The sequence below is a fragment of the Heterocephalus glaber genome, unplaced genomic scaffold, assembly GCF_053883595.1.
Source record: "Heterocephalus glaber isolate CG9 unplaced genomic scaffold, H.glaber_assembly_v1.0 deba00001141, whole genome shotgun sequence".
Lineage (NCBI taxonomy): Eukaryota > Metazoa > Chordata > Mammalia > Rodentia > Bathyergidae > Heterocephalus > Heterocephalus glaber.
In genome coordinates this window covers 3,053,705-3,077,678 of record NW_028258201.1, presented here as the reverse complement: position 1 = coordinate 3,077,678, position 23,974 = coordinate 3,053,705, and the positions used below count along the sequence as shown (strand labels likewise).

Sequence of the window (23,974 nt, the reverse complement as noted above, 5' to 3'; positions counted from 1 at the left end):
TTCCAACTTTTCTGCTCTGGATTCCAAAAGCACAATCTCGGTCCATAGACAAGGTCATGTGTGTGCCGCCAGCAGGCCACATGTGAGCAACCATTGCTCATCTATCAGTGAAACTTCCCAGAACGCCACCGTCCTGGGTAAAATGAGTAACGAGAACAGAAATGAGGGTTGGCCCATGCCAAGCTCAAGGGACCGCTCATCTGAATGAAGAAGGCAAACGGTGACGGAAAAACGCTACACTGATGAGACTCTGAAGGTGCAAAAGATGGCAGTAGGAACAGATTTTTAGGCAGATAATGAAACTTTTCTGATTCTGACAGTGTCCATTAGCACGTCTTTTCAGGGTTTAATGATTACGTCTCATCCCCTACAAAGAAACCAGAAAACTAACAGATTCATGAGGAGAACTCATTTGTCTCTTGAGTTTCACACTAAAACGAGTTGACGGATGGAAGCACCTGAGACGTGATGTGGAACGTGCTAATCAGAACACAGCCCAGCAGCATGGTATGAGAGCCTTTCCCGAAAAGACTGAGTCCCTGGCGCTGGGAGGAGCACCAGCCCTGCTACCTGGTAGTTGCTATCCATGCCAGCATCGAGGAGGACCTGGACCACAGCCTTGTGGCCATTCCGCGCCGCCAGGTGCAGAGGCGTGTGCTTCTTGGTGTTGCAGCTCAGGAGGTTGGGGTGGGCGTTCAGCAGCATCTTCACCACCTCCAGCCGCCCATAGAGTGCTGCCAGGTCCAGAGGGGTCTCGAATTTGTTGTTGCGCATGGTGGGGTCCGTGAGCTCCTCCAAGAGCACCTTTACCACCTCCCTGTGGCCATACTGCGCAGCGCAATGCAGGGCCGTCTCGTTGTCGTTGTTCTGAAGGGTTAACAAGCACAGCACATCAGAAAAGTGACTGGTGGGCTGGCCTCTGGCTGTGATAATCACACATAAAACCACTGAAATTTAAATGAGAAGAATAGCAGCAACACTCGAGGACTAATCAAAGCCAGAATCTAGGCTGCTCCCCCCAAAGAAGCCTGTCTGCAGCCATCAGTCACATCTTTCCTGCTTCCTGCAAGAGGGGAGCAGTCGGTCACCCCAAAGCATTTGCAGTCTCAAGTGTGCTCTGAAGGATGCACCTCTAGACCATCAGGAGAGTGAACAGGGGAACACGGCGGGCACTGGACAGACGTCCTGGCACAGGTAAATACTGATTGTATCACTGCCATCGTTTCATTTTAAACTTCAACTGATTTTACAGTAATTTGTATTGTTCAACCCTGCGGTTCTGACTCCGGATTTGTCAACCATCCATTGCCCTTCACACAAGCTTTGTTTTCTTTGTAGCTTCCTGCATGCAAATCAATCAGCCAACGATGACAGTTACAAAGCACAGCACCAAAAACCACTCTCAGGGGATCGACCAACAGCCACTTCCCAGGCAGGAGGCATGGGGCTGAGTCTCGGGGCACAGGGGACCTGCCTGACCACCAGCCAATGCATGCAGTAGCCAATTCATTAAAACAGCAGCCAGCACACAGGAGCGTGGTGTGAGAGGTGCAAAATACTGTATTGCAATGTAACACTGCCTCAATTCATATTCGTAATCCCCAGTCCTCTAATGCCAACTTTGTCTCAAGCCAAACCAGTCTAGAATGAAATGGGAGAACTGTGCTTTATCAATCACCACAAGCAAAATGCTATTCATTCTAATTATGTCCTTTTACTGTTATTGATAACATGTAATTAGAGCAGAAATAATTTCTACGACCACTCCCTTTGGAGAAGCATGAATGAAAATAATTCTCCCACAAGACTTTGAGATTCCCAAATTGACTCAGGAAGCTTCTGTCACTTTTGGGAGACAAAGCTTAAGAGGGGCTTGTCCACCAAGTCAATATTGTGCACCTTTCAGCGGTCAAAGGTAAAAATTAACTGTTTCTATGATTGCTTTAATTCTATTAATGACATTTAAAAGTAACAGATTAGGAGTTACCCAAACATGCATGCAATTCATTCCATCTGCTTTTGATCTGCATTTGACTGCATCATTTTTTCCAGCTGTACCAAGTGTACCACAAATATCCAGAGCTGCTGGGAGGAGGGCCCCAAGGGGCCGGAATGACAGCAGAGAAAATGTGAAAATAAGGACAGAAAAGGTGGTAGCAGGAGCACATCCAGATAGAGGCACAGGAATAAACAGGGTGGAGGGAGCAGTGCAGGGCCAGACACAGCCATCACAGCCATGGAACCCAGCAGCAGCAGCGGCCTCCTGCAGAAACAGCGCCCAAGGGGTGACTCCACGCCAACCCAGAAGTCCTGAGGAGGGAGAAACACTGGGCAGAAACCAGTTCCCCAGGTTCCTGTGCTTAACGAACTACCTGGAATACCCCCTCGAAATGCCCACTTCCTCTTAAGCTGTGGCCTGAGCTTCCTGAGCAGAACTTGTCCTTCTGATGACAACACAGCTATATCAACATCATGTAAGCTTTCTGCAGAGCGAGTCTGGGCCAGAGTGGAAGCCCACAGAAGCTTAAGAGGAGTTTCCAGGTTTTACAGCTCAAGAATAGCATGACACCAAGGGCCAAGAAGGCAGCTTATTCTTATTAAAATTCCACTCCAGAAAAACTTCTATTTACTCCAAAGCAAACGGTACTGTGTCTTTCACAGCCAAATTGTCTCCCAACATCCAGAATAATTTGTGCTTGATTTTGTAAAAAGTATGGCATTAGGGTCTGAAGAAATAAACATAAAACTGTAACCCATGCAGAGGGCTCCGAAGGTGGAGCCCGGCCCCACCTTCCAGAACAAAGACAGCACAAAGCTGCCCTGCTAAAGGTGTTTAAATTCTTGATCATCACCAGCAAATTTCTTGCCTTACATTAAATGGTCCAGCCACATCTCTGCAGAAAGTTACGCATGAATTCACAGTAGAGGAAGCATCTTGGGATGCTTTGGTCTTACAGACCTGGTCTAGCAATTATAATCCTCTAGGGTCTAAGTCTGTAGTTACCACATACAGCTCTCTACCACTGAACTCATCATCACAATGAGCTCGTAATGTTTCCTCTTTGAGTTTGACAACTATCAGTATATGAAGTCATTAAGCATTGATTCATGGACCCACAAGAAAGGGAAGGACTCCAAGGAGAGGCCAAGACTGCTAATCATCTGGAATCCTTCCATTTCACACCTTCAAGCCGGGGGACTTAGCTCAGTGGTGCTGCCGCCTCCCTCGCAAGCACAAGGTCCCGAGTTCAATCTCCCGTATCAAAAAAACCCCCAAACAAACCCATTTCACACCTTCAAGTAATACCATGGGTGCTCACACCATCTCAAGAGTTCACTGCATCAGCTAGGTGTGGTGCCCCATGCCGGTAAGCCCAACTACTTGGGAAGCTAAGGCACAAGGATCATGAGTTTGAGTCCAGCAGCCTGGACAACTTAGTAAGATTCTATCTCAAAATAAAAAATGAGAAGGGCTAGGTGTAGCTCATTGGTTGAGCACTTGCCTAGTGTATGCAATGGTCCTGGATTTAATCTTCAGCACTGTTAAAAAAAAAAAAAGAAAAAAAGAGTTCCCAGGACTGTATCACTATGAGTCTGGATGGAGGGAGTATTAGATAAAATACTCCCAATTTTCATCCAAATCCTTGGCACAAATGCCTCATTCCTACCCATCTTGCAACCCATCACTTTCACTTTTCTTTGCTATGGTCAGTACCTCTAAGGAAAAAGGGATCTGTATGAAGACTCCCTACATCTGAATACTCCACTGTGAAGCTCTCGCATGCGCGTGCGCGCACACACACACACACACACACACAGTATAAGTGACAGAAAATCATACAGAAACATACATCTCCTCGGCCTTCTCTTCTTGGAACTACTCAGGTCAGTACCATCATTTCCCAGTGCTCTGATTACAGCTGAAGGCACAGTTAGTTAGTTACCCACGGCTGACAGAGATGGAGAAGACACAGGGGAAGCAGGAGAATGAGCCCATCATTCAAAGAACAAGTTAGACTTAACTCAACACTCAGTGCTCTTAACCACTCTGTAAGACTCTGGAAAGCGGAACTCGGACAAAAGCATAGAAGCTTTAGGAAGACAGACGGCAACGAAACGAAAGAAACTGCAAACCAGTGAAATGCAAGAACAGGCTGTCAATTCTGTTTGCTTGCAGGCAAACCAAACAAGTAAGTAATTAAAATAAAGGACAGATGGCTGACCTTTCAGGTGATAAAGGCAGCAAAAAGCTGCTCTGCTAAAATCTTGGTGGTTCTCAGACTAGTTTCATTTTGGAATTATAGGCAAGCTGAAAAACAACTAGCAAGTTGGTCCAACCTGACTTGCGGAAGAGGCACCTCAGAGGCCTAGAAAATTATTATTTAAGTTATCAACCCCGCCGCAGGTCCCAAATTAAGCAAAAAATCATCATCATCAAGAATGAGAGAAGCTGACATTCCGTGCTTTGTGACCTGAAATTACTAACAAAGGTCACAAATTACTTCTGCAGCCTTCCTGCCCCAAGTGTGGCACCTGGTTCTAATCACAAGGGAATGGCAAGCAAACTGAGGACCCTTTTAAGAAACAGCTGGCCTATGCTCTTAAAAAATGTCAACATCCTGAAAGACAAGAAAGGTGGAGGAACTATTCCATGTTGTGTCTGATCCTGGGTTGGATCCTGGACCAGGGAAAATGCTCTAAAGGATTTTACTGGGCCACCTGGCAAATATGAATATGGATTCTATGTTAGATACCAATATTGCATCAATTCTGAATTTTCTGAAATTGATAATTATATTGTAGTTTTATAAATGAATGTCCTTATTCTTAAGAGATTTGGGTTGAAGAACTAATTAACACTAAGTTGAAGTATTTAAGATTAAAAAGCCCTGATATCTGTGGCTTAATCTCACACACACACACACACACACACACACACACACACACACACAGAGCAAATGAGCCACATGTTAACAATGGAGCAAGAAGAAACAAGTATTCAGAAGTATTTCCACACTGCAGTTCAATGCATTATTCTTAAGTTGGAAATTTTTCAAGATATAGTAAAAAGCTTTTTCAAAGCTCTCAAGGTGATTCTGATCTCAAAAATCAGGAGAACTGGAGACAACTGATCTCAGGCCCTTCCTTCTCTGAGACTCTGAATTATCTTTACCTGAACAGGAAAACAAATCTACCCTAAAACAAACTTGACTGTTGTTCATTTTGTGATTTTCAGGTTAAGTTATAAAAAATGTTTTAAAAGGAAGGAAATGGATACTTTTCAAGGTGCTACCTTAGCTATGGATGATTTACAACTGGACTGACTTATGCTGACTTGGAAGACAGGAGAAGCCCCAAGTGTTGAAGAGGAATGGCAAAGCTCAGGAAGACCACACCTGCCCCAGAAAGGCAGCTAAGATGTCAGTGCCTGACAGGAGTTAGCTTTCAAACGTAATTTAGCAAAATAATTCCTCAACACAAGCCAAGTCAATAATACCCCACTGACTCAGGACAAAACCTAGGAGGTGAGATGGGACGCAGCCCCTGCACCCTCACTGCGACCGCTTAATGTCGTGTGTATCCTTTGGCTTCCCAGGGTGGCGGGAGAAAGGGCGCTATTTCCAAATCAAGAAGTATGTTCTTACTGCATTTAGACCAATTTGCTTTTATGTGTCCAAAACCAAAGGCTAGGAAAATGTACTTTCAAGAATCAAAGTCATATCCTCTCACCAAAGCTTTATAAGGCAATGAAATCGATGATTAGGAAAATAATAACCTCAAGCCCCCTCCCCCACAAAACCCTGACTGAGCAGAGATTCATTAACCATCACTGACTAGTAATAAACACAGATTCCAAAATGGCTTTCGAGAAATAAACTATATACATTATTATTATTATTATTATTATTATTATTATTATTTTGCAGCACTGGGGATTGAGCTACATCCTCAGCCCTTTTTATCTTTTATTTTGAGACAGGGTTTTGCTAAGTCACTAAGTCAGACTGGGCTTGAATTTAGGATCTTCCTCCCTCAGCCTCCCAGAGTGCTGGGATTATAAGTGGGCACCACCGCGCCTGGCTGTGCATTCTCTTACTAAAACTCCAAAACAAAAGCCAGGCACAGTGGCATATGCATGTGATCTAGCTAATGGAGAGGCTGAGGCAGGAGCATTACAAACTTGACTCCACCCTAGGAAACTCAGTGAGTCTGTCTCAAAAAACAAGGGCTGGTGTAGACTGGTTGCCTAGCATGGATGAGGCCCTGAATTCAATTCCTGGTACCACAAAAACAGAACAAAGACCTACACCAATCCAGCATGGTAGGTGGTGATATCCATTCTACAGAACAGGAAACCAATTTCAGAGAAGTTAGGCAGCTTGCTCAAGTCAACAAAACCAAAATGTGGCAACCTAAACCAAACTCAAACTTGGCCTGTGGGGAAAGCCTCTGTATAACTCGAGAGTTTTCTTCTCTAATGCTCTACTCTCCCCTCACCAAGAAAGGCAACTAAAATATAGTATCTTCCTATTCGGCAACACGAATTAAAAGAGAAGACAGAGTGAAGGAGCGTCAAAACAAGGGGCGTGAGGCCCACAGCCCTGGGTCCAGCAGCTTCTCCACCTGCGAGAGCCCTACAGCCCCAGTCACCCTGCAGAGGGAGGGGCGGCGCTAGCTAAACCAGCCTCTCAGTGAGAAGCCCAAAATCTGCCTCGTGTTTAGAGAGCGAGTAAGGAAGTAGCTAATGTGGACAATGCAGCATCTCAGCCAAACTCCAGATTGCGGTCCAAAAGCAAACTTCATCTGACTCAAGCTTCTGAGTGCAAACACAGCAGGCTCGAGTGCCCGAGGGTGCCCCAATCCTGGCCGAGCCTCGAGGTGCAGGCCCTGAGGGCATAGGGGCTGGTTGGCATCAGCACGCCACTGGGCCACGGCTCGTCTGGGCTGCCTGGCTAGCGTTCTACTGGGCCCTGCCACCTCACTTCCCCCTCAGAGCCCTCCATGGGTCAAGGGTGACGAGCGGGAGGAGGAGGTGAGCTGAGGAGACGGGACTGATGCCAGGCCACAGAGCACCACGTGAGAGAGCACGGCACCAGGAGATGAGAGGGAGGTGAGCGAGTGACAGCTTCCGAAGGGAGGCGGTGGAGTCGCTTGTCCTGCCCTCACCTCTGCCAGGGCTACTGCAACTGATGGGAAATCAGATTTCACTTCAAAAGAAATCTGGAAAGCGGACTAAAACAACTTTTTTGGATTCCAGGAAGTACAACTTAATCATTTTTCTACACTTATTTAAAAGTAAGCTAATTTACTGGAATAATTTTTCTTTTTAAAATTTCAATGATTTTTAAAATCTCAATAGTAAGTTAAGCATACAACACTTTCTCTCCAATTCCTCCATTTCCACTGTTTCTGATGTCCCTAACAGTCCCAGAATTAGTATGGGTTTTAAAAATAACCCCCAAACCCACTGCAGCTGCCTTCTTCCATTCTCAGACAAGCCAAAAGCAGATGGGCTGGAGCGGACAGCAGTCAGTGTGAGGAGCCAGAGTGGCCGAGAGCAGAAGCCAGAGAGGCCCGGGGAGGAGGCACAGCGCGAGCAATGATGCAGAGGAATCCTGGCAGCAAGTACACACCTTGGCATTGATATAAGGGTCAAAGGGGCCGTACTTTTTGAGTTCTTTGCTCTCAAGAGTATTCTACAAAAAGGAGAGGAGAAGAAAATGTGATGATAAAATGGATGAATTATATCAAAGCAAAACACAGGGGGGTGCAACATGAGAACTCAAATCTGCCCTTTGGATGCCCCATAAGGAAGTTAATGGGAAGACAACCGCCAGGGCACCTCATTCTATGCCCCCATCTAAGCATCCAATTGGAACCACATTAATGGTTTTTAAGTAAATCAATGTCATGCCTGTAACTACCTAATGCATTAGGTTCTTCGAGCGAGTGCAGACACCCTGGCTGGCCCCCACCCAGCCACCTGCCTGCCCAATACTTAGAGCCCTAGGCTGGTGCCCCACCTATCAGCACAGACTCCAGGCAGGAGGCAGCTATGAGCAGGAAAAGCTAGCACATCAAGTGGCCCAAAAATCCAAGCAGCTGTGTTCCAAGGCAAGAGTGGGCAAAGACAGGGTCAGGAATGCCTGCTGGAAACTGCTTAAATAAGACTTTAATGGTGACCAGAATTTTCAATATTGAAGAATATTAGTTACAAGCAAGCTTCCTTATGGATCTCCTCCAGAGAAGAGAAGCTATCACTTCAGTCAGGAGCATCTCCATTTAGACTTGGAAGGGGCAATTTTCTTTCCAAATGTTATGGGTGAACATCCTTGCTGATGACCATGTGTCTGTCGCTACCTTCCAAGAAAACAGAGCCCTAAAGGGGAAAGGCAAGCTGATTAACAGCCACATACAAGCTCCAAATCGAGATACTTGAGACCTCTAATTCTCTCATGCCTCAGAGAGCAGCCGCCCTTCTCAGCACCAAGGTCACGTTTTTAACGGAACAACTCACTAGGCCTGGCTGGCATGGGTCTTGCTGACAGGTGGATTCACCAGGATGATTTCCTGTTTTGGGAGGAAAAACCTTGAGCTAATCCTACGGGTAATTTAACAATCTCCTCTCGTGAAGCTTACTGAGAAAGAGCAGCAGCTCCCTCGTCCAAGCAACAAGAGAAGCACCTGCTGCAGCTCAGAGCCTCGGACACAGGAGTGGTTGTCATGGAGGCAGGCCCAGCTCCTCGCCAATGCCACACAGCCTCAGTCCACAGCCTAGGGAGGAGGATGCCAGAGAGGCCTGGACACTTGCATGAGTCAAGTGGCACTTCCCCAGAGGAAGGCATGGGAAGAAGAGGAAGCATATTCCAACACCACTTAAATCCAGGGCCATTGCAAGGTGTTTTGTTTTTTAATGGTGACTTACTTATTTTCTAAGAATGATCTCTGTTTTTGCAAAGCATGTAAACACTGAAATTAACATCTGGGGACATCCTGGAAATGACCTTCATCCCACTGAATCACCTCTGACCTTCATTCACACCTTTCTGATTTCTGAATTCATCTTTCAGCAGTAACACGAGTATTTGCACTTCTGCACCTTCAGGGGTACATAAAATAACAAGATGCTAGGGCCGGGGATTTAGCTCGGTGGTTCTGCTGCCTGGCCTGCAAGCACAAGGACCTGAGTTTGGTCCCCAGTACCAAAAAAACCCCAAAAAAACAAAAAACGAAGATGCTCACGTAGGACTCACAAACACTGGGAAAGCTGCACTGCCATGCCCATAACATAAGCACCATTGTCAATTAACTAAGCCCACCAGTCTGAAGTTGACTGTAAGTTTGAAGGGCTTGCATTATTTCAGATTTTGCACGTCCAGTGAACATTATACACTATATTATTATAGTGAGTAATCATACTACCATTTGAAATCTGCATGAGTCAAATGCATATAAGATGCATCCTCATGTGCAAGATTTCCCTGACACGTGGGGAGGAGTGGGAGTGAGAACAACAGAGTCACAGTGGGTATGGAAGAGCTGGTTCCCCGGGATCTGCGCTCTAGGAATGAGACAGCGATGGGTGGCCAGGGCTGGCTTAGCTGCGTGTGGCTGAATGGAGGAGGGAGCAAAGCCTCCCTTCTTCCAACCTGTTCATTGACTTTGGTGTGCGAGGGCCCTTGGTGGATGAGCAAGCGCACTATCTGGGCATCTCCTTTCCAGGCTGCCAAGTGCAGGGGGTAACAGCCTTTAGAGTCAGCCACATTGGTCAGCGCGTCGTTCCTCAGAAGAACCTCGACCACATCCCTGGAAGGCAAAAATCAATCGTGAGGCTCCAGAGCACTGAAGTCTTTCCTTCCATTTGCGCAGCACGGAGCCCTCTCATGGACAGGATCTCACCGGGCTGCCCTCTGTCTCCCTGAGCTCTCTGCCTGGCTTTCCCCTCTGTAACATGAGCTACCTGTGCAGGTCCTAAGTGGCCAAACCACCCTGAGCTGTGCTACACTGACTCATTACCTCTCTGTTGGCCTTTCTTGATATCCATCTATGTTCCATTAGTTTAGAAACATGTGGGGCCAGGGATTTAGCTCAGTGGCACAGCGCCTGCCTGGCAAGATCAAGGTCCTGAGTTCGATCCCTGGTACCAAAAAAAAACCCCAAAAAACAACCATCTGAACTCTGTCTAAACCTTGCAGTGTTTCCACATTTCTGATGTTTAAACAGCAGTCAGGGATAGAATTTACATAAAAACAGTTAAACAAGACAAATGTCACTGTTCACTGGATTATTCAGATTGTGTAGGGATGTGGGAGACAAAAGCAGACAGGCAAAGCAGAATTCAAAATTGCTGCAAACATAAGCCAGACACATATGGTATCATTTGATAGCTCCAAAAAGAGGGGCTTGGCTTTCTTCTTGGTGACACCATTAATTAAGCAGATACCAGTGTACAATTATCCCCATGCACATGAGGCCAAAGAAAATCCTCCCCACAAATAAAAACACCATGGGAGATGAACTAGGCGACAGTCCTTTGAGTTCAAGACTCACTTTAAATCAGGTTATCTCACTAGTTAAGGGGGGAGTCGTCTCTGTAAGATTTTTTTTCCAGCTTTAAGCTGAATATAGAAAAAACACAGTGATCACACTCAATATACTTTAGAAAATTTAATGTTGAAGGAAACAATTGTGGTCTCTTTTTGGAGTCAATCCAGCTGGACCAAATATTGGACAAGTAATGTAGAACACTACAGTGTAATGTGAGCCTGCTCCTTGCTCTGGAAAATCTAAAATGAGGGGCTTCGGGTGTGGCTCAGAAGTACAGGGTGTATGTGGCATGTGTGAAGTCCTAGGTGCAATCCTGAAAAAAGGAAGAGGAATAAAAAGAATAAACTATACTGACTACAATAATCCCTCCTCATGAAAACTAAACTTCTACTGCTCATCTCCTATAATATTTTGCTTCAAACTCTCTTTAATAACCTCTGTTCTGTTGCGCTCTGGTTTCCATTCTTTGCACTGGGGAGCCCTACTCAGGCTGCTGTGCACCTGCCTCTCTGCTGGGCTGCCACACAGCCTTCCCTTGGCAGGCAGAGCTCAGGCCTTTAAGCCTCTCCCTTCTCTTGGACTCCTTTGCAGCACGCCTCCTCCAGGAGACTTTCCACCCAAGGGCCGCCCAGTTCCACACTAATAGCAATAAACAGGCCAGGTTATTTATGCGCTTTTCCCCCTCAAATTGGTTCTTGTTCACAGGGCTGGTTTTATGGGGACAGAATAGCAGCAGGCAAGTAAAGAGCGTAAATAAATAACTGCTCCAACAGAAGGCAAGTTTCTCAGTACTGCTCAGCCTATTTCCAGTTTATCAAAGGGTTAATCACCCAGCACTCCAGCCCTAAACTGGATCTTCACTCTAGTATCATTGTGTGACAATGGAACACTGCATCACAGAAAGGACAGGCAGAGGAAGAGGTGAATTCAACCTGTATTGCTGGGGGACAGGGTGGGGCGGGAAAGGACGTTTAAACTATACTAAGCTAAAGACAAACTCGGGGAATTCGGGCGCAGGCTAAATGACTTTTTCTCTTCCTCAGGGCCATGCTTAGCCAATTCTTACCAGGCAAAAAGGACACCCAAGGGTGTGGGCATGGGCGTGGGCCAGGCAGGGAGGAAGCTCATACTTACTTGTGGCCATTCAGAGCGGCGTGGTGCAGCGGTGTATAGCCAGTGCTGTCAACGCAGTTCACATTTGGCCCTCTCCACATGCTAACAGGGAAAAAAAGAGACAGGTTTCACAGAATGAAGTCAGGGAACAAAGTTAGGGACAGCTGGCTACTTGGAAAGACCGAACGGGAGGCTTGACACAGCTCCTGAGGACGCCCAGCAGGTGAACGCTACAGAAATGGGCAGCAAGGAGGGTGCACAACACTCTGCAAGGCCAGGAGTCCAGCATCCAGGCCGCAGAGTCACCGAGAGAGCCTATTCTGCACCCTTCCGCTCGCCTGTAACTGCGTCATCAGTTCTGTCTGGGACTCTCACCTCAGCGTGCTCCCAGCTCACTGAAAGGTCATCAAAAATCCCACAAACCAAAGCCCTCAGACGGATGCTGGTACTGAACCCCCACCCTCTGCTGGTGATGGATGGCACAGAACACACAATGGAGACCACTGCACCAGGGAGGGGCACTATCAACACCAGGACACATGCGTTAAGGCACAAGTGACAAGTGTGCCTTTCCTTTGTGCATACAGCCAGCCCTCCTTGATCAGGAGTTCCAACTCAGACACAAATAACTGCAGGCCGAAACTATTCAGATCAAAAATGCGCCTGTCTGAGCACGTACTGACCACAGCAGAACAACCACTTACACGGCATTTACACTGTCCTAGGTATCAGAGGTAATATCCAAATATGCCACTGCTTATAAGAGCTTGAGCATTTGAGGACTTAAGTGTCTTCGAACCAGTCCAAGGGTACTGAAGAATGAATGTCTCACTCGTGTGTGTGTGTGTGTGTGTGTGTGTGTGTGAGAACAGAACAGTCTGAGTGCTTTATCTGAATCAGAAATACATGGAGTACGTGTGTCACTATTTAATTATCAAAGACTTCATTCTTATTCCTGTTTCATACCTCACTGCATTGGCCCAACCTTGTCTCTTTCTAAAAAGAACACTTCTGTTGGTTTACGGTACGCACTCTGTAAAGTACTGACAAGGCATTTCTCCCCTGCTTTTTATTTTTTATTTTATTGACTGATTGTGGTGCTGGGGATTGAAGCCAGGGCCTCATACATGCGGGGTAATCGCTCTACCACTGGGCTAGACCTCAGCCCCTTTCTTTTTAAAGCACTATGAAAGCTATGCAATTGTTTAATTTAAATCAATTTTCTGCATCAATGGAGCTATCACTGTTTTTCACATTTAATAATTTAAATATGTTATCATTAGGTTTCTTAAGTTGAGCCATTCTTTCCCTCTTGGAATACATTTTATTCGGTTGTTATCTACCAGAGCCTTGATGAAATCTACTTGAGAATATCATTTGAGAATTGATTTGGATTTTCACATCTATATTTATAAGTGAGCTGGTTTAAAGTTTTTGCTTTTTTGCTATTACTATTGGATAGTATCGGTGTTAGGTTTGGGTGACAGATCAACTAGGCAGCTGTCTCATTTCTATATTGAGGAATCGCTGATATAAAGCACTAAAATTACAGAGACTTATCAGTAAAACCACCCTGGCCCAGAGCCTTTAATAACCTCAGATGGTGAAGGCAGCATTACTTACAACAAGGACATTGTGGACATATGCATCAATAGAGAAATTATTATAACTATAGTACAAGCATAGAGTAGAATAGCATATACTAGTTGTATTGCTCTGTAATAAGAAATTATAATCAATGTTAATGAGAAAAAAATCAAATTTATGAACGTGATATAATTATAATTCAGAAAAAATCTATGAGAAAAATTTAACAGAACAGTAGACTGAGTTAACAAGAATGTTTCTTCTACTGCTTAATGTTTTATGAAGTAATGGAAAGAATATAGTATTCTACTCTACACTGAGACATATAGGTAGGTAGACAGACAGATGAATTCAGCCCCGCAAAAATAAGAAACGATGTCATGAAAGAACTGACAAAGTTAGGAATTCTCAAAAGGCAGAAAACAGACAAGTTCAGATCTACAGAGACACAATCTAAAAGAATACAAATTATAATAATCAAATATCACTTTTCACCCATCAGATGGATAAAATGAAAATAATGACATTATCAAGTGTTTGAAAACAAGCACTGTTAAACACCACTGGTAAGAGTTTAAATTGGTGAGTTACTCTGGGAAGACAATCTGGCAGCATCTATCCAAACCAAAAATAGCATTCACTTTGAGCCAGCAATTCCACTCCCAGGCAGCTACCCAACAGAAACATTTGTACATGTGCTCAAAGACACACGCCTGCACAGGACTGCTTCACTGGAAGAGTGAAAGATTAAAACCTTAACATCAATAGGCAAGTACCTAAAATTAGGCATACCCATAAAATGAAATACTACCCAACCATTAACAACAACAACAAAGCTGTAACTGTATGTCCTCATGCAGAAAGATTTCCCCAGACAGACTCTGCTATGGTTCAGTGAAAAACAGAAGTCACTGCACAACAGACTCTGAGCCCCTCTCTATAAACATACTGTACATGTACACCTCAGGTATGGACAATGGCTAAAACTGAGGACTGTCGGTGGCTACTCTGGGGAAGGAAACTTGTGTGTCAGAGGGCACTGTGGAATGGAGAACACAGTCTGCCATATTCTGTTCTGTATTCTACCACTGTTTAGAACACTTACATTGCGACTCTATTCATGTTGTCCTTTTATTATTTTTTTATTTTTGGGTTTTTGAGATAGGATTTTGCAATGTGGTTCAGGCTGGCCTTAAACTCTCCTGCCTCAGCCTCCCAAATGCTGGGATATAAGGCAGCACCACCATGGCTGTCTACTTTTATAATAATTTTTAAAGGGAAAAGGGAGAGGAAATATGCACAAGGAAAACAATGCAACAAGATGATAATAATAAATAGTTAAAAAGGAGTGACAAGTCACTTTAATAACCATGTAGATGTTGGGCTTAAAATCTTAAGAAAAGTGGGATTCTGCACTGCAAAGGAAACAATCAACAGCAAAGAGACAACCTATGGAATGGGGGGAAATATTTGCAAGTCATATATACGACAAGAGGTCAACATCTAAAATATATAAGAAACTCTAATTAAGTGTATTGTATACCTAAAATGTACCAATAAACTTAATCAAAAAATAAATAAATTAAATAAATATATAAGAAATTCAATGGCAAGAAAATAACCCCAGTCAAAAATGAGCCCAGGACCTGAAAAGACAAATGGCTGTCAGGGATATGCAAACATGCTCAACATCGTTAGTCATCAGGGAACTGCCAATCAGAAACACAGTGTAGCATTCACATCTGTCAGAATAGCCACTGTGGAAAGCGTCAGTGAGAGTGTAGTGAAGAGAGGACACTCTCACACGGCTGGCAGGAATGCAAATCATACAGCCCTTATGGAAAGAGGTATGGCAGGTCCTCAGAAACTGAAAACTACAACAACCCTACGGTCCAGCAATCCCGCTACAAGGCATACACCTGAAGGAAATGGGATTGTGATGCTGAAGAGAGGTCTGCACTCCCGCATTCACTGCAGCACTATTGACACAGCCAAGGTAGAGAAGACACAAGTGATCACTTCCATGTAGAACCTAGAGAAGTGGGACTCGGAGTACAGGAGCGCATGGCAGTTCCAGAGGCTGGGATGAGGGGGACAGGAGGCAGGAGGAATAGCTGGGCACCGGATACGAAATTTTAGTCAGATAGGAGGGTCAAGGTCCAAGAGCTCTACTTTACAGTATGGTGGTTGTAATCGGTAGCACTGCACTGTATTTCTGAAAAATCACTATATTACCACCACAGAACTACCGTATATGCATTGACATATTATGTTAACTAGCTAGATACATTCCACAACGTATGCATATTTCAGAACATCATGTTGTGGACTGGGGATTTAGCTCAGTGGTTCTGCCGTCTGCCTCAAAATATCATGTTGTACATGATATATATAAATTGCTCTTGTCATTTTAAAAATAAAGCATGCTCCAAACAAAGAGTTACAAGCAATTATTTCTTGTCATCACACCTGTACAATGACCTCATTTTCAAAACCAAGAATTATGTCTGACAATGAATGAGAATATGGAGAGTTAGTCAGGCCTGGAAAATCTAAGAGATAGAGTTTTCAGTTACTTTCAAATTGTCACACAAGACAGTCATCATATACCATAGAATAGGTGATATTAAAAATCCAAAAACTATTTGCCCAAATCACAAAGCAAATCTGTGGCAGATCTAAAAGTCTAGAGCTCTTGGCATTTGGTCAAAGAAAGACTTTAGGATCTAACTGGAATGACCGCATGAACTAAATACACAGTAATAGGAGCTTTACATAATTCAATAGCATGATGAGTGGCTAAGCCAACAGGAGCTGAGAGAGAGGAATTATCGATACCCGGTAAAGCAGCTGGCAGTGCAGGCCTCCAGCAACCAATCAGGACTTGTTAGGACTCTGCTATCTCTTCCACTAGCGCAGCTCAGGTCCGAAAGCAACCTTTAAAGTAAAGGTTCCACTGCCTTTTATTTTATCAAAAGGCAGGACTGGGCAAGCCCTCCGACATTTTCTTTTACCTCCATAACTCTGGTTTAGAGCAGTTGAGTTGGGATATCCTACACCAGCATTAAAACTCCCTCACAACAGAAAAGGTGAGGAAGACAAGCAGGAAACTTCTCAAAGGAAGCTACATTCCCAAGCTTCTCCCCATCTCTCCTTTCTCTAGTTAGCATCTCCTCAAAATGGTCATCTAGAAATTCCAGGGACTGTGGAATGCATTAGGCAAACCCAAAATGAAAACAGAGAGCTGGAATCTCCCTATTTGGTATTTTAGCTTCAGACAGGATGGTAGTAACATCCCCTCCACTCAAGTTTCTTCCTCTTTGGCAGCGCAAGAAAGGAGCTATTTACAAGCTCCCTATCACAGCTGTCCTATTAGGTTTTGCGAAAACAGTAGGTGACAAAGAGCTGCTCACCACCAAACAACAGCAGAGTACAAAGCACCAAGAGAACCAGGGGGAAAACTTACAACACAGGCCCTGAGATTCCTGAACAAAGCTTACCTGTCCAGATTCTGCAGCCAAGCCTGGGACCTGCAGAATAAACCTAAGCTAATTGAGATGAGTCTCAGAGCAGGGTCGGTGTCCTGGGTGGAACCGAGGTTGAGAATCTGGCTCTGTGGTCAGCAGACCTGGTCTCAAAACTTGCCTGTACAGTTGTGTGGCCTTAAACAGTTCGCTTGGCCCTCCACGCCGCTCTCTGCAACTGTTGGTGCCATGTTGAGCTTCCGAGGACTTCAATCCTTCATGGGAACTGAAAATTGTAGAAGCCTGAGCCGTCCAATAGCATCAGGCTGAGGGCCTAGAGTCACACACAGCCAGCTGCCTCGGCAGCACGTGGCAATGCAGCAAGCCTTGTTCCTGGGCCTCAGAAGCATCTACACTTTAGACGGCATCTGAACACATTGCAGAGGGCAAGAACAGGGACCTCTGGAGTTGGGTGGCTGGAAGGAGACTGTCTTTAGAGCTTGCGTGTCCAATGGTCCATCAACACTCACAACTAAATTTCCTATCACTTTTCACACCTACCAAAACCCTGGCAAAGGCTTGGTGTGCAACTGCTATGAGTCTTTGTGAAGTCAAATAAGAACAGAAAAAAAAAAACAAACCCACACTCTGATGTCCCCAGATCCGTGATCCGTTTGCTGTGTAATCTTACTCCACACCTGTGGAGTTCATCCACCACCACTCCCCACAGTATCTATCACATGTGATGTGAGCCGCAGGGTGTGCTCCACACTGCCCGTTCTAACGTAGGGCTCCCCTCCCGTTTCCAAGAACACAGCACTGTGTAAGGATTTCCAGGGCCACCAGTTTGCAACTTCTAACATTCAGTGTTTACCGTGCAGATCATTAATCCCCTCCCGCCAACTCAGAGTCCTGCCAACCCTCAACCAACATGAACCCAGTATGGAAGGAATGCTGTGCACTGGAACAAATCCATGACATTTGTGGCCATTAAAAATGGCAACAATGTCTTGATAAGGCATACAAGAATACTGCGCTGGAGCTGTTTGAAGTGGCTTTGAGCTGGCAGTAAAGTGCTTCATGTGGTTGCCCAGCTACTGCTAGACGACATATCGTGAGCCAGACAGCATCCAATCCAGGCCAGCTCAATCATGTTTATGCCTGTGAGAGTCAGCCATCGGTGATCCAAGTCAGGAGGCCACACTGGTCTACAGTGCGTGCCACTCTGCGAAGGAAGCTACCAAGTGGCTCATGCGAAATGAGAATAGGAGCCTCTATGAAAGAGGAGATATGTGAGCTGAGTCTTGAAAGCTTCGGAGGAAGCAGCCAGGCAGAAGCAAAAAGGGGCAACTCAAATTTAAGGTCCTTACAAAGTGGGGCAACTGCAAGTAGCTTCGAGTGGCTGGAGCCTCGAGGGAAAGAATGAGAATGCAAGGTTGAAGCAGCGGGCGGGTGGCATCAGGCGGGGCCTGTGTGACCAGAGAGGAGAGTAGGGAACGCACGTTTCAGGGAAGCCCTCCTGCTGACAGCTGGGAGGGGGCACTCAGAGGCTCAATTCATTATTCACCATCATGTCCTGATGACCTCACACGTTTCAGAATTTTAAGAATCACAATGCTGGGATGTGAGGGCAGGTGATCTGGCTGCGACCTCTGTCACCACACTGATCGCCAGGGTTGATTGGGCTGAGCTGGCTGGCCGGGCGGGGGTCCCCTTCCTCCCTCACCGCGCCATGTGCGTCCCTCCCGAAGCTGCGCTCTCAGTCGAAGAGGACAACCACCCCGATAGAGGAGGACCGTTTCCTCGGTCAAGGGTATACAAGTAGCTGCGCTACCCTGCTAGAACCTCCAAACAAGCTCTTAAGAATCAAGACGCTGGCAAGTTGTACAGACGGGAACTGGGAGGGTGTGACTAGATCCAGGGAGTCTGGAGGAAGTGAGCAGCGATTCAGGCACGAGGTGAGGACTTTGGCGGTAAGGGGGGCAGAAAAAAGAGGATAAACTCAATAGCAAAGATAGGACCTGGCCATGAGATGCCAGAGGAGGGAGGTGGGGTCGGGAGGACCGGCAGAGTGTGCGGACAGCGAGAGAGGTTTCAGGAGGAAAGTCAGGGCTGCTCTGGGCGTGAGGCAACGGGGACAGGGGAGAGGGTTTGTTCAGGCTGAAGTGGATTTTGACTCCCACACGCAGATATCCATGAGCAGGTGGCTATGAAGGTCCACCAGTGATGGCGAACCTTTTAGAGCTTCCAATGACACAGACAGCCCGCTGTGGCACATGAGCCATAGGTCCACCACCACCGATCTAGACCATGGTTACAAACTACACAGTTTAAGATGACAACGCTCAAATGTTGGCATGCATGTTTTCTGTATCTGACCCTTCCAACAATAATACAGGGTAAGAAAACAGGCCTATGTCCATTTTACAGGTAAGAAACTGAAGTGCAACCAACTTGCTGATTATCATACAGCTAACTAAATAAAAACTGAAACAAAACCCCACATTCGACCTTGACCGTGTGTTCCTTTTAATTTTTCGAGATCCTTGACCTTGAATGCTGAAAGCAGTGGCTTGGAGTTCTGTGGCTCGATTCCTGTATTTGCTCTCAGGAGGTCAAAGACTCTCAAAGACTCTCCTGGGTCAGGAAAGGCCTTTTGGACCAGGACTCTGTAAAGGGGCAGTGGCAATGCACTGGAGGGCAGGAGAGATCCTGGCCAGCTCTCCATCGAGTCCTCATTAAATCCTAAGGTCTAAACAGGAGTTTGTCTCATCAGTCTTTATCTGCCAAAGGCCTTCACTGTTGTCTTCTGATTATCCTGCAAAGCCACTATTATCTCTGAGCCTCAAGAAGGGATGGCAGTGTTCCAATGCAATGAAACATTCTCCAAAGTCAGTCTAATTTAAAAAAGACTCCCTCTCACTCAAATGAATCTGACACATCCTTACTAAAATACTTTCTACATATTTAATGGTTGAGGGTAAAAGGAGAAACACAAGGAGTCTATGAAACCATCCCCACTCTCAGGGAAGCTTGTGATCTTCAGAGAAAGACAAAACTTACAGCCCGAAACAGTCCCAAACCCCCAAACAAGAGCCGATGGAGTTAACTGTGAAAACATGAACAAGTGCTTTTATTTCTGCTCCTTCCAAAGCCATTAAAATAAGAGTAAAAATAAAATAGGTCACAAGGAATAGGAGAGAAGATGGCAGTAAAGACATCAAAGGTTTTTGGAAAGACATACAGTAGGTAAGTTAGCAGAGTTGACAAAGCGAACCCCCAGTGTAGTGTACTGCACACCAATTCCCGAGCCAGGGCTGGGAGGGCTCAGCGACCAGAGAGGCACAAGCAGGCGAGAGATGAGGGGGCTGACACAGAACCGACATGAATTCTGTATAAAGAGGCGTCAGACCACCTCTGCCCCTCTGCTGCGGGGCAGCCAGGAGACTCTTACTTTACCCCTTTATCCAGGTAGCAGGACGTAGATTTAGTCTTGAAGACCCAGACACGCAAGTTGGGTGTAGCGATGTAATCTCAGCCCATCAGGATGCTCTTGCCAACCAGCACTGGGAAAACTGATTATTCACACTCAGAAGGTGGAAGCTAAACCCCTATCTCTCACCACGCACTTATCTTCAAGACATAAGTGTAGTCAAGGACTTTCTGAACTGAACTGCAATTGCACAAGAAATAACATCAAGAATCAATAAATGGGATTATTTCAAATTAAAAAGCTTCTGCACAGCAAAGGAACCCACCAATGGAGTGAAGAGAACACCCACAGAATGTGAAAAAAACCCAGACCCTCCAAATTTGAAACCCCAATCAAAAAAAGAGCATCTGAAATGAATAGACACTTCTCAGATGAAAAGTACAAACGGCCAATAAGGTACATAAAAAAATGGTCAACATTACCGGCCATTTGAGAAATGCAAATTAAAATAATACTAAGATTATATCTCACTCCAGAAAGAATGGGTATCATCAAAAAAATCAAATGAGGGCTGAGGATTTAGTTCAGTGGTTCTGATGCCCACCTGACGAGCATAATGTCCCGAGTTCAATCCCTCGTACAAAAAAAAAAATCAAATGATAACAAATGCTATCGAAGTTGCGGGGGGGGGGGGGCTTTTACACTGTTGGGGGTTCAACCACTATGGAAATCAGTATGGAGATTCCTCAAAAAACTAAAACTAGAAATTCCATTTGAACCAGCTATTCCCCTTCTAAGTATCTGCCCAAAAGAGTTAAAACCATATTACAGTGATACATGCAAACCCATGTTTACAGCACCACAACTCACAATAAGTAAATCTGGAAAGTGGCCTGTATGCCCATTCATATGTTCTTTATGAATGGATAAAGAAAATGTGGCATTTATACTCAATGGAGTACTACTGTGCCATAAAGGATAAATTTGAGTCATCTGTAGGAAAATGGATGCACCTTGAGACCATATGTTATGTACTATAAATAAAGACACACAGCTTAAAAATCACATGGTTTGTCTTATAGGAGGAACCCAAAAGATAAATAAAATAAAGAGCAAAATAAAAGACATAATAGGAAAACAGGGAAGGGGCCGCCCTTCTGCATAAGGGAAGGGGCCCAAGAAATAGAGGAAGGGTGAAGGGAAGGGAGGGGAAGAGAAAAGAATTAAGCTATGTCACATACTTGTACCAACTCATGATGAATGTGATAATTATGTACCACATATGGCCACTAATAAAAATTTTAAACATTTTTTAAAAGTACAAATGGCCAGTAAGTACATGAAAATGTGCTCAGTGCCTTTGGCCATTAGGGAAATGCAAATCACAACAACCCTGAGATTCCATCTTATCTGGGTCTGAATGTCTACCATCAGGAACACAAACAACAAATGCCGGTGTGGCTGCCCCACACCGAACCCTTCTACATTGTTGGTGGGAATGTAAACTAGTACAACCACTGGTACAACCACTACGGAAATCAGTACAGAGATTCCTCAAAATACTAAAACTAGAAATTCTATTTGACCCAGCTATACCTCTCCTGGATATACTGCTGAAAGAGCTAAAGAAACCATATTATAATAATACATGCACACCTATATTTATAGCAGTGCAATTCAAAATAGCTACGCTCTGGCAATAGCCTAGATGCCCATTAATAGGCAAATGGATAAAGAAAATGTGGTATATATACATAATAGAATACTATTCAGCCATAAAGAAGAATGAAATTATATCACTTGCAGGAAAACAGAACTTAAAGCCGTAAGTGAAATAAATCAGACACAGAAAGTTAAATATCACACGGTATTTTTTATATTAGAAACCTAAAACATAGAGTAAAATAAAGTAAAAGTAGTAAGAAACAAAAAGGCAGACTTGTTGGAGACAGAGAAGGGGATCGGGAGAAGAGGAGGGAAACGTGGGAGGTAAAGGGATAGAAGAGAATCCAGATACATTATATACATGTATCAATTCCCCAAAACAAGCGGTAAATAATAATCATGATGCACTGCAAACATACTTTTTTTTTTTTAAGATAACATAGTTCCAGAGAGGGGAAAAAACAGCTCACACAAGGGCTGAGTGGGCTCAGAATTTTCAGCAGCATCTCTGGAAGCCATAAAAGACAGCAGCAAGGTTCTCCAAATTCTCAGGTGAAATGCTTCCCAACCTAGAATTCTACAACATGTAAATTACCCATCAAGTTTTAAAAAGACACTAAAGATATTTTTAGACAAAGAGGGTCTCAAATTTTACCTCCCACACACCCTTCCATCAGGGAATCAAATGGAGGCCACGTTCTACCCAACAAATGGGCAAACCCAGAAAGGGGGAGGTGAGCGTGCAGGAGGCGGGGCACAGGGACTCAGCCACTCTGCGGGGGGGGGGGGGTGCCACTATGTTACCTAGGTGTCCTACAAGGACCATGACCAAATTCCCACTCCATCAGACATGGAGACAAAAATGCACCACAATGTGGTACCTGCAGATGCTAAGGGAGCTCAGAAGGGCTTGGACATATGGGATTTCATCAGCAAGGGAAGGGGAAGCTGGGGGATCGTCCCCTCTGCCACACTCCAGTGCTGTCAGAGCACAGCGCTCCTCCCGAAGGGCAGAGCCCTTGGTGGCTCCTTGCAGGGACCCGTCGCCTTCACACAAGGCTCTCAGGACACAGCTCTGTGCTCATCCTTCTTTCACTGGTTTTCTCACCAGACCCTGAGCAGCTCAGGAGCAGATCCACACACATTCTGTCACCGCTGCACCCTCAGAGCGGCTCAGCACTGCACCTGCACTTTCTGACAGCGCAAAGGGAGAGTGAGAGTCCACACCTAAGGACACAGGAGGGGCTTGCCATTTAAAGAAAGTATGGCAGAACTCGTTTTTAGATGACAGACACTACTTATAAGGACTCAGATGCCTTTTCCTAAGTTATTTTTGGGAAAATAATTTACTAAGTAGCTGTGCACACTCATCCCTCTGAGACATGCTGTCTCAAAAGAAAAGGCAAAATTTCTTCTGCGAGTGCCTCTGGGTTCAAGGGTTCTAAAGAATGATTTGCTTCCTGATGTGTCAAAGTCCAAGAGGGCTGAGGTAGGAAGGAAAGATGGCTTAGTCTGTCACATGTTTGGGGGCACAGAGGACGCCACAGTAGGAAAATCCTATGTCCTGGCTGCTATCTGTTGCACCAGCATAATAACTAACAGCACCTACTCACGCTTTACTCCACCCAGACTTCCAGACCTCTTTCTCAGAACATTGTATCAAAAGGGCCTAGAAATCACAGACAATGCTTATTAAAAGTTACTATAACCCAAGTATACCCTAAGTGGATGTGAAAACCGACTATTGCCTGTTTTTGAGACATGGTCTTGTTATGCTGCCCAGGCTGCTCTCAAACTCCTGGGCTCAGGTGAACTTGCTGCCTTAGCCTCTTGGCTCACCTGGTTCTTTTGTTATGCTGTGGTTGTTTTTTCAATAATCCACTACTTACCTCTCACAAGAACCAGAGAAGGGAACCTGACAAGTGTGGAGGTGAACACTTAACCAGGTTCACAGAGCCGAAAGGGTAACACTGGTTGAACTCCAAAATCTTAACCACTGTGCTTGAAAAACGGCTTCTCTCCTCACTGCTGCTCTCATTCCCCACAGCTCATATTCCTTCATCTCCACCTGTTCGAATCCCCTGCTCATACATCTTGACTTGCTCTTTTTCTTTTTCTCCAGGGTCACAGGAAACCAATAAAGAGCAAGTGCTGAGGAGGAGGG

The 23,974-nt window shown here is 45.1% G+C and overlaps 1 protein-coding gene across 6 annotated transcripts in view; it reads right to left on the bottom strand.

Moving 5' to 3' along the window:
- The window catches only part of Anks1a (ankyrin repeat and sterile alpha motif domain containing 1A), a 156,723-nt gene that overhangs the window by 80,375 nt on the left and 52,374 nt on the right, over positions 1-23,974 (bottom strand). For 4 of the 6 annotated variants that reach the window (XM_087210498.1, XM_087210499.1, XM_087210501.1 and 1 more), the window contains exons 2-5: positions 11,683-11,763; positions 9,651-9,807; positions 7,635-7,697; positions 571-867 (exon numbers count right to left, since the gene is read on the bottom strand). In XM_087210498.1, coding sequence (XP_087066624.1) covers positions 571-867; positions 7,635-7,697; positions 9,651-9,807; positions 11,683-11,763 — 598 coding nt within the window. The remainder of the gene's footprint in view (positions 1-570; positions 868-7,634; positions 7,698-9,650; positions 9,808-11,682; positions 11,764-23,974) is intronic. The other 2 variants (XM_087210500.1, XM_087210503.1) reach the window with 1 other exon arrangement.